The sequence below is a fragment of the Camelus dromedarius genome, chromosome 27, assembly GCF_036321535.1.
Source record: "Camelus dromedarius isolate mCamDro1 chromosome 27, mCamDro1.pat, whole genome shotgun sequence".
Taxonomy (NCBI): Eukaryota; Metazoa; Chordata; class Mammalia; order Artiodactyla; family Camelidae; genus Camelus; species Camelus dromedarius.
Window position 1 is genome coordinate 25,487,390 of NC_087462.1, and position 15,965 is coordinate 25,503,354.

Here is a 15,965-nt window from a genome sequence, read left to right on the forward strand (position 1 = left end):
AACCTGAAGTGTGTCATTTTTTCCCAAGAAAAAGTGATTGTTTTAGAAATGCTATTTGAGGACCATAGTAACTGCTCATGATGCTCATTGTTAACTGAGTTAGTCATTATTTCTAGGTATTCTCACCAGACAGAGCCATGAAATATGACGTATATGTATGTGGTCATATACGTTTATGATGAAAGGTGTGATATATAGTATTTATATAATAAAATGTCTTTAAAGCTGTAGAATGTATTTGTATATATAAAGTTAAAATATCATATGAAAATACATTATTTTTGATTTATGTTCAGAATAATGAGTTTTAACAAACCTTTTTTATAATAACATCTGTATCTCTTTTAATACTGAGAGTCCTGGTTCCCAGGGATGTGGGATGATGGAATTTGAATGTCCCATGATTACTTACTTGCTTTATCCCATATCACATACATAATAGTCTCAGAATAACTACTAAAGATACCGCCACCACGTGAATACTGAGAGTAGGTAACACTTTGCGTATTATCCCCCCCTACCCATTAAGTAGGTGTACTCTCTATATTGTCAGAGTATGTAGCCATTAAATACTGTCAGCTTTCCCATCTAACGTTCATAAACCACCCCATTTAGAATTAGTTTTGCAAGTAACTGTGTATCCAGTGCCTCCTACAAGTTAATTTGTCTCTGTGATCATTTTGGTTTTCTAGATTGTTCTCTAGATGTTTCCTTAGAAAGTTCTCATTGGAACAGTGTTCTCTGAGTTTCTTGCAAGTTGGTAACAGTTTCTGCCCTTTATATTTGAGAGTCAGTTTGGGTGAGTGTAAAATCCTCGGGATCAAGGAATTCTTTCCTTGAGCATCTTACATATATGTTGCTCCAGTTTTGCTGTAGGCTTGATGATAGTGTAATTTTCTTTCCCTGATAAGTTACTTCCTCTTTTTGGCCTACATGCCCAAAGGATGTTTTTCTTGTAAAATCAGTAATTGTACTTAAATACATCTTGATATTGGTTGTTGGGCTTTGATATTCTCAGATGTAGCGTGCCCTTTCAAAGTGTAGCTTGAATTTTTTTTTCCTTTTAATTTCAGGAAAGTTCCCTTGGATTAAAATTTCAGTATTTGTTCTGATCCTTTGCTTTTTTTTTTTTTCCCCAAGAGAGGTTTATTTTCTGAATTTGAATATTTTCGTATTTGTCTCTAGAATCATTTTAAAAAATAAAGTACAGTAAAATTCACTCTCTGATCTTTGCTCCATTCTTTTACAAATACAGACCACTGTGTGTAACCACCATTATAATTATAATATGGGAGGAATTTCATCACCCTCCTCAAAATCCCACTGCTCCACTGTAGGCAGACCCTCCCCACACTTTCAGCCCGTGGCAACCACTGATTTTTTTTTAATCAACTATTTTTAGAGCAGTTTTAGGTTCATAGCACATCTGACATAAAAGTACAGTGCACGAGCCGTCCACTAGCAACACCCCCATTAGAGTGGTGCGTTTGTTAGTCGATGAACCTACATTGACACATCATCATCACCCAAAGTGCATAGTTCTTTGGGTTTAGTCTTGGTGGTGTACATTTCTTGGGTTTAGACAAATGTACAATGACGTTTATCCACCATTATCACATCATACATAGTAGTTTCACTGCTCTGAAAGTCCTCTGTGCTCTGCCTGTTCATTTTTCCCTCTCCCTGAATCTCTAGCAACCACTGATCTTTTTTACTGTTATCTTTTTACTGTCTCTATAGTTCTGCTTTTTCCAGAATGCCACATCCTTAGAATCAAACAGAATGTAAAGTTTTTAAATTAAGTCCTTTGACTTAGTAATATGCATTTAAGTTCCTCCATGTCTTTTCATGGCTTGATAGTTATTTCCTTTTAGTGCTAAATAGCATTCCATTGTCTGGATATATCACAGTTTATCCATTTACGTACTGAAGGGCATCCTGATTTCCTCCAAGTTTTGGCAATTATGAATGAAGCAGCTATAAATGTCCATGTGCAGGTTTTTGTGTGGACATAAGTTTTCAACTCCTGGGTAAATGCTAAGGAGCACGTTTGCTGGATCAAATGGTAAGCATTCACATTTAATTTTGTAAGAAGCCTCCAAATTGTCTTCCAAAATGGCTGTATCATTTTGCATTTCCACTAACAATGATGAAAATTCCTGTTGCTCCGCATCCTCCCCAGCACTTGATGTTGCCCATTCTGTTAGATATGTGTAGTGGTATCTCATTGTTATTTTAATTTTTACTTCCCTGATGACATATAATTAAAGAGCATCTTTTCATATGCTTAGTTACTATCTACATATCTTTGGTGAGGTGTGTGTTCAGGTTTTTTGCCCTTTTTTAATTGGGTGCTTTGTTTTCTCATTGAGTTTTAAGAGTTCTTTGTGTGTATTAGATGTCTTTGCAAATGTTTTCTCCCAGCCTGTGGCTTGTCTTCTTACTCTCTTAGCAGTATCACAGAGCAGAAGTATGAATTTTAGTGAAGTCCAGCTTATTAATTACTTCTTTCACAGATTGTGCTTTTGATGTTGTATCTAAAGTTGTTGCAAACCCAAATCATGTAGATTTTCTTCGGTGTTAATCTTCTAGGAGTTTTATGGTTTTGTGTTTTACATTTAGTCCTGTGAGGCATTTTGAGTTAATTTTTATGAAGAGTGTAGAGTTAGGGTTTTTTTTTTTTTCTTTGCAGATGTCTAGTTGTTCTACACCATTTGTTGAAATGACTTTTCTCTGTGGTATTGCCTTTGCTCCTTTGTCAAAGATTAGCTGGCTGTATTTGTATGGGTCTATTTCTGGGCTCTCTGTTCTGTTTAATTGATCTTTTTATGGTTTTTTGTTTGTTTGTTTGTTTGTTTGTTTGTTTTGCCAATACCACAGTCTTGATTCCTGTAGCTTTATAGTAAGTCTTTTATTACATACTCTTTTGGGGGAGGGTTGGTCCTAGGTTTGTTTGTTTATTTATTTATTTATTTGTAGAGGTGGTACTGGGGCTTGAACTCAGAACCCTGTACATGCTAAGTGTGCGCTTTACCACTTGAGCTGTACCCTCCCCACTATTTATAGTAAGTCTTGAAGTCAGGTAGCATCTGTCCTTCAGACTTTGTTCTCCTTCAGTTTTGTGTTGGCTATTCTGTATCTTTTGTCTCTCTATATAAACTTTAGAATTAGTTTGTCAGTATCCACAAAGTAACTTTCTGGGCAGTTGAGATGGCATTGAATCTGTAGATCACGCTGGGAAGAACTGACATCCTGACAATGTTGAGTCTTCCGTCCAGGAACATGCAGTATCTTTCCTTTTATTTAGTTCTTTGATACCTTTCATCAGAGTTTTACAGTTTTCCTCATATGGACCATTGCATATTTTGTTAGATTTTAACTATTTCATTTTGCGGGGTGCTAGTGGTATTGTGTTTTTAATGTCAAATTCCATTTGTTCATCTCTGGTATATAAGAAAGTGATTTTTAATGCTTTTTAATTTTTTCATTTGTTTATGATTTAAAAAATTTTTTCTCCTACTTTTCTAAAAACATTCTCTGTTGTGGTTATTCATTATTATGTTCTTTGTAGTTTAGTTTTCCTTTGCTGAATTTTTCAAAATCTTATTTATGTTTTTTTATTGCTTTATAATTTTCTTAATATTGTTCAGCTCATTTTGAAATTGTAGGTGACAGTTTCTTGGGTGTGTTTGTGGTATGCTTTTGTTGTGTATAGAGAGTTATTCTGGTCTTTACACTCTTTTTTCTTATAATATCTTTTAAAGATATATAAATTTTACAGGATTTGACCTTACAACTTTTCTGTTGTTTCTTTTTATTTAAATTTAGTTTTTCTGAACTTTTAGAAGGTGTGATTCAGGATAGTTTTTCTAACTTTAGAATCCCTCTTCTGTGTTTTGTTTTGTTTTTGCAGTGTTTACAACTGTGGAAACTCATTTTCTGAAACTTTCTCATTTTGCTCCCTTCTTTCATTTTTTCTGGACCTTTCCCCCTTTCATCTCTTTTCTACCTATCCTACTTAATTTTATTTCCACTTTTGGAGCTTTTTATCCTCAGTGTGGGCCTTGGCTGGTCAGTCTGGAGAATTCCTGGGACCCAGGCTGCTTTCATACTTGCTGTGGACACTACACTTGTTCCTGACTTGCACTGAGCTCTTCCTAGTGCTGATAATGGTCTCAAATCGGTGCTCTCAGATACTCGTTGGTTTCTCTCTTTTTGGATCTGTTAAGACACGTTGATATTTAATGCTGTTACTGATGCGGTTGATTTAAATCTGCTGTCATGCTGTTTATTTTCTATTTCTCCCATATGTTTTTTTGTTGCCTTTTTTTCCTTTTGGATTAACTAGTTATGTTTTAAAATTGCCTTTTATCTCCTTTGTTGACCAGTTAGTTGTAAGTATTCATAATGGTTGCTTTAGGGTTTATTTACAAAATATATCAAGTAATGTTAAACGACTTCACGTATGGTATAGGGGTCTTAACAGTATACCTGCTTCTCCTCTTCTGGCCTTTGTGCTATTCCTGTCATGTCTTTTACTTACACATGTGTTAAAGGTCTCACAGTATGTTGTTATTTTTCTTTAAACAGTCAAGTATTAGGAAAAGTTGGCTTTTATTTACCCATGTACTTACCATATCCAGTGTTTTTCATGGCTTTGTGTATAGGCAGGTTTATTTCTGTTACCGTTTTCCTTCTGATTAAAGGAATTCATTTAATATTTCTTGGAGGTCTGTGGGTGATTTTTTTATTCTGGTTTTATGTCTGAATTTTATGCCTTATATTTTGCAAGATAGTTTTGCTGGGCATAGCGTTCTAGTTTGACAGTTTTTGTCTCAGTAATCTAAGGATCCTGCTCCCTGTCTTGTTTTCATTGTTTCTTGTTGTCTGCTGTTTCTTGTTGTCTGCTGTTTCTTTTATGTATGTCCTTTTTCTGTCAACTGCTTTAAGATTCTCTCTTTATCACTGGTTTTAAGCAGTGTAATTATGATGTGCCTTGGTGTAGGGTATTTTTTCTTCCCAGTTTTCTTGTGCTTAAGTTTTGTTAAGCTTCCTGGATTTGTGGGTTTATAGTTTTCATAAAATTTGAGTAAGTTTAGGCCACTATTTCTTTCAAATATTTTATGTTTTTCCCTTTCTCCCCCCACCCCAGCCTTTTGGGGAATACAGTTACTTGTATCTTAAAGTTATCCCATAACTTACTGATGCTCTGTTTATTTGTTTTTTTTTTTTCTTCCCCCTTTGGACGGTTTTTATTGTTGTGTCTTCAGTTTCACTGATATTTTCTTTTCAATATCTAGTTAGCTATTAATCTCATTTAGTAATAGTGTATTTTTCATAATTAGAAGTGTGGGTATTTTTTGTATCTCCCATGCCTTAACATTTTGCTGTTGCCTTTTTGAGCATATGCAGTACAGTTATAATAACTTTTTATATTCTTATTTACTAATTCTTTTTCATTTCTAGGTTGGTTTTGATTCCTCCCCACTCCCTCTACCCCCTCTCAACTTTCCTCTTTCTCTTTTTGTGTGCCTGGTAATGTTTATTCACAATTACCTTGTGAATTTTACCTTCTTGGGTGCTGGATATTTTTGTATTCCTATAAATACTTTTGAGCTTTGTTCTGGGTTACAGTTAAATTATTTGGACACAGTTTGGTTATCTGGAGGCTTGCTTTTAAGTAATACCTTTCTGAGTTCTCTGTAAGTTACCCTGGTGGGAACACAGAACTCTTCCTAGCCCTGTGTGACATGAAGGGTTATTCTTTCTGCTTTTTTTGGTTGGTCTCCACTTCCCCACCCTTGGGTTGTTCCTCACGTGCATTTGATGGTCACTGCTCAGCTGAAGACCGAGGGGGAGGTGGGGTCCTCTTCAGTTTTCCAGAGCTTTCTATCTGTGTAGTCTCTCCTTTTGGCACTCTGCCCTGTGACCTGTAACCATTTTTGGCATCTCTAGACTCCCAGCTTCATCTCTTAAACTTAAACTTACATAGATCACCAGACTCCATCTGGTCTCTGTCTCCCTGACTACTTTCTGGAAACTGTAGAGTAAACTGGAACATCTTAAGGACTCCCCTTGATTGTTTCCCATGTCAGTGATCACTGCCCTGTGCTGCCTGGTATCTGATGCCTGAAACTCAGTTTTTCATATATTTGTGCGTTTATTTAGTTGCTTTAGGTGGGAGGGTAAATCCAGTCCATGTTACTCTATGTTGCTGAAAATGTAAGTCTATTATAGTTTTTTTGAACAGTCTGTTTGGTAACTCCAATATCTGAACCTCCTAGGGTTCTGTTTTGTTGTTTCTCTTTTTCTTCCGTTTTTCAGTCCTTAGGTCTGGTAATTTTTATTAACTACTGGGAATTATATATGAAATGGTAGAATAATTTGATGATCTGGATGATATTCTCTTCCGTAAGAGTGAATTTGGTTTTCTGTTTGCAGATGTGCTTTGTGCTGTTGTAAGGGTGGGTGGGTGGGTGGCCTGAATTGATTAGGGCTCATCCGTCTTGTTTGAACCTGCTGTTCAGTGGCTGTGAGGGGTGGCTTGCTGGAGGGTCACCCTGCTCTGTTCGTAGGTCCCACCTGGAGTCTTGGTGGTTAACACTGACTTCTTGGTAGTGCCTCAGTTCCATTTTGTCTTCCTAATTGTGTAGGAGGCCTTGAAGCCGTGCTCAGCACCTCAGCCTCTCAGCCCCAGCTTTCATCTCACCGCTTGCTGCCGCTGTGTTGTGATTCAGTGTATTCTTCCAGAAGTAATGTGCTGGGGTGTGTCCTGTCTTGTCTTCTGCCTAATACTTGCCTTAGTCTTCCTAGTCTCAGATTCTAAGCTTTTTACCTTCAAGTATAATCTTCACTTAAATTAAATCTGTTTACTTTGAAGAAGCTGCATCTTTCTGTTGCTATTAGGACATGAATTCCTTCCCACAGAAGTTCAGTGATGTGTATGTACCTCTGCAACTGTGTTTGCCTTTATGGATTGAACGTCCACTTGTTAACTCATATGCTTGGTGCACCAAGTTTGTTTCCTTCTCCATCGGGTGCTGTTTTTAAACTAAACATTGTTGCTGTGTTTAATCTGCCAAATGTTTTCCTTAGTGCTGTTCGTGTAATTTAATCTGGTCTCTTTCCTTTTAATCCAGTTTGCAAATTTGACAACACAGTCTTCTTTATTTTGTGAGTTGGAAAATACCCTCTTCAGTTTTCTGGATGAATTGACATTTAGAATTGATACTAGTTTTTCCTTAAAAGTTTGGTGGTATTCACCAATGAACCTATTTGGTTTTGCAGTTTTCTTTTGGGGAAGGTTTTTCTTTTTGTTTTATCAAATATGTTTTTAATGTGGTGCAGCAATCACTACCATCCATCTCTGTAGCTCTTTTCATCTTGTAATTTGCCTTCATTTTTGAAAGATATTTTTATTGGAATGCTAGGTAGGTAGTACATTTTTCTTTGACTATCTTAATATGGAAACTTTTCTGCCTCTGTGTGTGTCTCTGTCTCTTTTTTGGTAACAGCTTGATATATAACTCACACAATTCACCTACTTTAAGTGCAAATTCAGTAATTTTTATAAATTTACAGAATTGTGCACCCATGACCATAATCAACTTGAGAACATTTTCATTGTCATCAAAAGAAACTCTGTACACATTAGCAGTCTTCCCCACTTCCTCTCAGCCATGGAAGTTTGAGTGTCTATGATGTCTCATATTAGTACTTACTATGTTTAGTCTTCTAGCTTCTTAGTATCTATCTACTAATTTTATCATTATCTGTTCTGGACTGGTTTTGATTGATAGACTTTTTCTTCATTATGGATATTGTTTTCCTGTTCCTTTGCATACCTGGTAATTTTTAATTGGCTGCCCGATACTGTGAATTTTACCTTATTGAGTGATACTAGCCTCAATTCTGTGTGAACCTGGGGATTGTTGTCTCTACTTCTTTCAGGTGTTTTTTCCGTCTGCTCAGGCAATTTCTCATATGCATATGCTGATCAGTACTCAGTTGACAACCTCAGGGGGACCTCCAAATCTCCAGAGCTCTCTGTTCATCTCTCTGCTATTCTGCCTTTGGAAATTCTAGTCATCTTGGCTTCTCTGGACCTTTGCCCTGTCTCCTGAACTTGAGAGAGGGGGAGTCACTCTGCTTACCTTGAAATCCCCTCCCTGTGCTTCTGTCCAGGAAGTAAGCTGAGAAAATTGTAGGACCTGCCTTGTTTGTTTCCCATCCTTCAGAAATCACTGGAGTCTGATCTCTGAAATTTGTTGATTTGTTGATTCATGTATATTGCCTGATGTTTATATGTTTATATATGTTTATAGTTGTTCAGGTAGGATAGTAAATTTGGTCCCCGTTACTCCATTTGGGTTAGAAGTCTTAAGATTGCTTTTTCAGCCAATAGAAAATCAGTTCTTAAAGACTGGTATATTTTCATTGCATCTCTTTGTTTCATTCTCTCTCAGGCTATAATCTTGTACCATTAAAAAGATTATGGGGAAAATTCTTAGATGGATTTAGAAACGATTGGCATCTTATCAAGAAGTGCCAAAATACAGATTTAATACTGCATTGAAAGAAGTTATTCTGTCCCTGGTTACTGCTGTTGACTCCTGAATCCTATGTCTATTGCTGTTTGTTTATGTATAGTTGTGACTTAATACCTGATACGTTTTTGGGCAAGAATTTTTACTTTTAATTATACAGTACATGTTTGTTTAGTTACATGGTTATTGATGAAATTATCAGTTGGGTTCTTTGGTCTTAAAACTTTGCTAAGCTTAGAATATCTCATTTACCTTTTATCGGTAGGCAGAATTCTTATTTTTCTGGACTATAGATTTGAACAGCCTCTGGGACACTAGATTTGATTTGGGGGGGGCATATGTCCAAATCATTCATATTGAAATATTGGATTTATCATTGCTGTAAATTATTCATACTTTTTCTTGTCATAGCTGAGGACACTTTAAAGGATAGTCTTTTGTGCTCTTAAAAATAGCAGTACAATCTAAATATTGAAGTATTGCCTTAAATGGTTTTTCTTTAGTCTGCCAAGTGGAGACTTAATAACTTAATCATAGCAGTGAATTGTTCTAGAACAGGTAAGCTTTCTCCCGTTGGCCCCTTCTTCACAGTTTTTTGTATAATAAATTATTACTCATCAAAAATCTGAATGTTATTTAATCCAGGGACCAAATTATAGAGAATACTATATAATCCTTGCCCCATTTTTTCTTTTCTTACAGGAAAAGTAAGAAGCTTAAGCTCATCTTTGTGGTCACTAACTCACTTGACAGCTTTGTATCTAAGTGACAATTTCCTGTCCCGCATTCCTTCAGACATTGCCAAGCTTCACAATCTGGTGTATCTGGACCTGTCCCGTAATAAAATCCGGAGTTTACCGGCAGAACTCGGAAACATGGCATCACTCAGGTATGCAGGTTCAGCTTGGTACATGGCGCTACACCCGCTGAAACAGAGTACTGTTATGCTGTTGGGGAAAACACCATTTTGTCAGGAATCAACATTATCAATTTAATGGTATTTGAACAAAAGTAAACATAACTATATCCTTTCTGTAAAGTTTTCTGGGAAAATTGAATGTCAGCTAATAAATAATAAATCCAGTAGCTCTGTTGTCTGAAATGTGTTTTATCGCTGTTTTGTGTAATATACTTTATTTTTGAAGCAAAATTTTTGGGCAGAGTGGGGCAAACAAATAGAAGGCCCTTGTGTTATCCTATATATGCCCTCAGGTGTGACAGACAGCTGAGCTGCTTTCTCCCCACTAAATGCTGGGACACCATACCATCCTTACTATGGGGTCCAGGAAGTCATTGCTAATGAGTGAAACCTTTTTGGCCATGCCCGGGTTTGTACGCATGATAGTGATAAAGCCTGGACTTGAAAGAAGCTAGAATTAGCGATTGAAGATGGAGGACTACGGTGTGTGGACTAGAGGGGGATAGGAGGTGGAGTCACGTGGAGTTCAGGTGGGAAGCCGGACTGTCATCTACAAGCTGTGTAATTCGGGACAGGCTTCTTACAGCCTCGCCGAGTGTTTCTTCGTCTGTAAAGTTGCTATAGTATCTCCTCAGCCAAGGCTGAGATTGGAGATGATGACTAAAAAACTACTAGCAGCCCTGCTTGACACATACTGTGTTAATAAATGGTAATTGCTGTTTCTCTCATTACCTCTGTCTTATAAGATAAATGAGATCTACCCAAGTTGAATAGAAAGCCAGTTTCCATCTGTTATGTTAATTCCAATGAAACACCTTGCCTCATTTCATACTACCTGTCTTTTTTTCTTTGATTCCACTGGCTTTTCTGCTGCCATCTATCATTTGCTACATGGTTAAAGGGAGTAAGGATTTTGTGAGAGTTTCTCTGCCTCTATTGCTCCCGGTCCAGCCTTTGACATTTTTTTAGGCTTAATTATTGAGTATATACCGTCAATCCTCTGGACCAGGTTTACTTAAAGGAACTCCTTTTCCATGTGATATATTTGGAAATAAACATGAATCAAGTATTTAGAACAAGTTTTTCTTGTTCAGTTTATGGCCTCACCAACCTCTGGTTTACTCGTTAGTAACCAAGGTTCATTTAAATTCCAAGAACCAGGGATTATAGAAACAGTTCTCATTCACATGTAAAAATTGGTAAGTAAACCTTATTGTAAGAAAGTGCCAGTATCTTAATATTGGGTCTTTGTTTTTCTTCCTACTGGGTATTCCTTTCATAGTTATATTTTCTGTACAAAACAAATCATTAAAATAATCAGTAGTTACTATAGCCACCACTGTTTCTAAAGTGAAATTTAGTAAATTTGGAGAAAGAGTAATCATAAACTTACTGTATAGCTGTCATAAGCTGTTTTGATTTGGTACTGTATGATCATTTAAATTCCCTTTTTAGCAGTTCACAGGTTAGGTGGTTTTATCATTGCCACTTTCTTAAACACATATTGTAGACCTTCATGTGTGCTAAACCAGAGTTGCTCTCAGGGTGGTATGTGGACTGTGCCATTTTCAAACTGTCATCAGCCTGCCTGCAGTGACACACATGAGAGTGATTTTATATCTGTTGAATCTAATACTCTTGAAAGAATTGGGGTTTATAGTTGGTCTTTTTTTTTTTTTCTCAGTCCATTTTTATAGTAATTCATTTTTTTTTCCCTGTGTCTTACAAATGTATTGGTCTGTGGCTGTTTGGGTTTTTTGTTGTGTCTTAGTTTTTTTAAGACCTCATATGGTTTGAGAAGCAATATGCTAGATAGATACTGGAATATAATATTAAATTTGGTCATTCTTAGGAGCTTTCATAATCCTAGAAATTATTGATTTTTGCTGTTAGTTAAAGGTTAATATGTCTTCTGACTTGGAATTTTTACATCAACAGGGAACTCCATTTAAATAACAACCTGTTACGAGTTCTACCTTTTGAGCTGGGAAAACTGTTTCAGTTGCAGACTTTAGGCCTGAAAGGTATGACTTACCATATTTGTGCTTCTTATGATTTGTATGTATGTCTTGGAGTCTAAAGAAGCCACAAGAGGAAGTCTTTTTGACAGGGGATTTGCAGGTTCACTGTTCCACAGAGCTCATCAGTTTGTGAGATACAGCCCAGTGGTTTTTTTCTCTCTTTCACCTATAGGTTGTCTGCTACTAGTCTTTTTATTCTTTTTTGCTCCTATCCTAGCCTTGCTTTTCTAGCCTTTGTTTCAGTCACCTCTGTGTTCTGGTGATACATTCCTGATGTCATACTATATTTCATCATGCTGTAAATAGCTTTTTTAAAAAATGTTCAAACCTCAAAAAGTGGAGATTCTCACAAAGTGCAGAAAACAAGTGGAAAATTTTGATCCACTTGGACCCGCTAATAAAGACCAGTATTTTAAAGCATTTTTTTAAAACTAAAAAAAATTTAAAAATTTAAAAAAAGGATTTATGAGGACTTAATTAATACATTAGAATTTGGGGGGCGTGATTGACCCAGTAAGAACTACTGGGATATGTTTTTAAACCAGCAAGATTAAAAGTCACATTTTAATAATATGTCAATAACTAAATTTTTCCAGATGTACCCAGCTTGCTCTATAATTGATTACTAAAAAAGTCACATAACGAAGTCTTCAAAAATTATACTTTCATTTCTTGAATATCTTGAATGAGATTTTACTTCTATAAATCCCTTTCATATCATAAAAGTAATGGTATTGTTCACAAAACCAAATGGAAAACAACAAATAATACATTTACCGAGTATATGTAAGACCATGTTCAACAAACATCAAGTTTATATTTATAAATGGTTGTTTGGGAGGTTTTTTTGCCTGTGTGGGCTGCACTGTCTGAGGCCTCTTAAAATGAAGGTCAGGGAAGTGTGAGCTGCAGATTTCTTTTTCTGTTATGTCTCTCCATGGTAAGTCTAGCTAGTTTTTCTTTGCCTGTTTTAAATTTGAAAAACAGAAAAATATAAAATGTAACAAAGTATACGTATATTGACCATCAAAATTAACAGTATTTTGTCACTTTTGTGTCTGTTCTTTAGTGCAAAAGAAATAGACCATTACAGGATGTTAAGGCCCTCTTTGTTCCTCTTCTAGTCTTTTTCTCATCCCAGAGACAGTTACTGTTTATATCCTTCTGGCTCAAGGTTTTGTAATCTTATAGTATATATTTTACAAACCTTAATCTGTATTCATTTCTTTAAGGATTCACAAACTTTACTTGAGGTGAGGGTCATTAGTCACAAATTTTCATGCTGAGTTAATATGGGTAAAAGCTTCTGAAAGTAAATGCTGGAGATGGGAGGGCAGTCTTTTTTGGCACCTTCATTTTTCATGATCCCTTGCTTTTCCATCTCAGAAAGATGCTTTACTGTTTGACATTTATGCTTTTACGTCTCTTTCTTGAAGCATCGTTTCACAGATACTTGTTTATCTCAGATACTCTGTTGGACGTTGTTACACATCTCTTTGCAACAGCAGTCTTTTCACTGATTTCACCTCTTTTAGACCAATCCAGAGTTATTTTCCCGAGCTTTGCAGCTTACACTGTAATGCTGTGCTCCCTTCTCACTTGAAAGAGTTACATTGTGCTTGCTCTCTGAAAACTTCTTTCACTGATTTCTCATGGTACCTGTTAATGAAGAGAAAATGTATCACTTAGTTCAGAAGTCTTATCTGTCTGCTACATCATCCATTCATAAGCTACGTATTTCTGCCTCATGAATTAGTTCGTATCATTGTCTTTAAAGTTGATTACATAGGATTAGCCTGCTTCACTTTTTTTTAAACGTTTTTCCATGTTCTTCAAAATTGTTCTGTAATAAAAGATAGGACTGTAACCTTAGATGTCCATTCATTCACTTTTTTATTTTGAGATACTTAAGAGATTCGTGTGACTCTGTAAGAAATAATGTAGAACAAGTCATGTGCCTTTTACCAGTTTCTCCCCAGTGATAACACCTTCACTCCTGGCCACCACTGATGTGTTCTCCATTTCTATAATTTTATTATTTCAAGAAGAATCTATAAATGGAATCAGGCTTTTTTCCCTCTCAGGTTGATTTCTTGGAGACTCACCTGGGTTGTTGCGTGTTTGCTCCTTGACGTTGATGAGCAGGGTTTCTTGGTACAGATACATCATGGCTGGTTAACCCTTCAGCTGTCTAAAGACATCTGGGCAGTTTCCAGTGTTTGGCTCTTACAGATGAAACTGCTGTGAATGTTCTGTATGCAGGTAGTATGTGAATGCCCAGTACAAGTGCCCAGCAGTGCAATTGCTGGGTCATAATGTTAGAAACTGCCAGACTTTTCCAGAGTGGCTATTCTATTTTACATTTTCACCAGTAATAAACGAGTGATCCAGTTTCTTTACATCCTTATCAACATTTGGTGTTGTCACTGTTTTTGTTTTAGCCTTCCTGATAGGTGTGTAGTGGTATGTCACTGTGGTTTTAATTTGCATTTCCCTGATGGTTAAAGATATTTAGTATCTTTGTGTATGCTTATTTGTCATCTGTATAGCATTGTCTGTGAAATAATCTCTTGTGTCTTTGCCCATGTCCTATCTAATTGGATTGCTTACTTTGTTACTATTGGATTTTGGGTCCTTTATATATTTTAGATACTAGGCTTTTGTCAAATACATGATTTGCACATATTTTCTCCTGATATGTAGCTTGTCTTTCCATCCACCTAACAGAGTGAAAGGATTCTAATACCCAATTCCAGTACGTGTATGTGGTGGAGGGTGGTGAGGGTTGGTTTCCCCCAACAGCAACAATTCTAGGACACTAGCTGGATGTCCTACAGTTCAGCTCAGTTCTGACACTGCTCAGAGATAGCATCAGATTCTACAGGTAGAAGGCTCTGTCCTGCAAGACTCCCCTCCCCACACCTTTCCCTTCCACCTTCAGGTGCCAGTCATGAGTCTAGGTTGTCACTTGTCTTTCTGACCAAACAGCTACAGATTGGAGGTTCCCGCGACCTTCTCCTTGGGTTTGTGAATTTGCTCAAATGGCTCACAGAACTCAGGCAACCCGTGTACTCTCTAGATTACCGGTTCACTGTAAGGGGGATAACTCAGGAATAGCCCGATGGAAGAGATGCCTAGGCCAGGGTGTGGGGAAAGGACGCAGCTTCCATGTCCTCTTCCAGGTACATCATTTTCCTCAAATCTCCACATGTTCACCAACCCAGAGGCTCTCTGAACCCTGTCCTTTTAGGTTTTTATGGAGGCTTCATTCCGTAGGCATGATTGATCAGATCATTGGCTGTTGGTGATTGCTTTACCCTCCAGCCTCTCCCCTCAGGGAGGTGGGACTGAAAGTTCCAGCCCTCTGATCATGTAGTTGATTTTCTTGGCAACCAGCCCCATCCTTCAGTGGAGTCCGGAAGTTACCTCATTAACAAAACGAGGATCTTTATCACTCTCATCACTTAGGAAATTTCCAAGGTTTGAGGAGTTGTGTGCCAGAAACAATGGACAAAGACCAAATACATATTGCTTGTTATAAGTCACATATCACATAAGATTTTTTTTGTAGCAAAAGTTTTAAACTTTGATGATATCCAGTTTGTCAGTTTTTCTTTTTATGGATCCTGCTTTTGGTGTCAAGCCTGAGAACTCTGAATAGCTCTAAATACCAAAGATTTTCTCCAGTGTTTTGTCTGAGAAGTTTTATGGTTTTATGTTTTACATTTAAGTCTGATCTGTTTTGAGTTAAAAGAAGTGAGGATTAGTTCCCGGTTCGTTTTTTTGCCCGTAGATGTCCAGTTGCTTGAGCACCGTTTGTTGAAAAGGCTGTCCTCCATTAAATTGCTTTTGCACCTTTTTCATAAGTCAGTTGGACATATCTGTGTGGCTCTATTTCTGGATTCTCTTTTCTTTTTATTGATCTGTGTCTATCCCTCTGCCAATATCACATAGTTTTTGGAACTTGAAACAGGGTAATAAGTCTTAAAATAGGATAGACTGGTTCCTCCACTATAGTCTTCTGTTTCAAAATTGATTTAGCTGTTACAGTTCTTTGGCCTTTCCATATACATTTTGGAATAATCTGTCTTAGTTACAAAAAATATTGCTGGGATTTTGATCAGAATTGTGTTAAATCTGTTTATCAGATTGAGGAGAACTGACATTTTTACTATGTAGTTTTCCAATCCATGAACATGCTATGTCTCTCCATATATTTAGATCTTAGATTTTTTTTTATCCCTGTTGTGTAGTTTTTGGTATGTAAGTCCTGTAAATGTTTCATTAGATTTATATCTGTCTGTTTGTTTGGAGTGATTGTAAATGACAATATATTTTCAACTTTGCTATCCATGTATTCATTCCCAGTATACAGAAATATAATGGCTTTTTATATTGTAGGTTTTTTGACAATTAAATTTTTTTTCTATGTAGAAAATTGGTTACTTGTAAATAGGGACAATTTGATTTCTTTCTTTT

General features: G+C 36.6%; 1 protein-coding gene across 3 annotated transcripts in view; it reads left to right on the forward strand.

Moving 5' to 3' along the window:
• The window catches only part of CNOT6 (CCR4-NOT transcription complex subunit 6), a 58,302-nt gene that overhangs the window by 25,934 nt on the left and 16,403 nt on the right, over positions 1–15,965 (forward strand). For all 3 annotated transcript variants that reach the window (XM_031438001.2, XM_031438002.2, XM_064480184.1), the window contains 2 exons: positions 9,249–9,435; positions 11,404–11,489. In XM_031438001.2, coding sequence (XP_031293861.1) covers positions 9,249–9,435; positions 11,404–11,489 — 273 coding nt within the window. The remainder of the gene's footprint in view (positions 1–9,248; positions 9,436–11,403; positions 11,490–15,965) is intronic.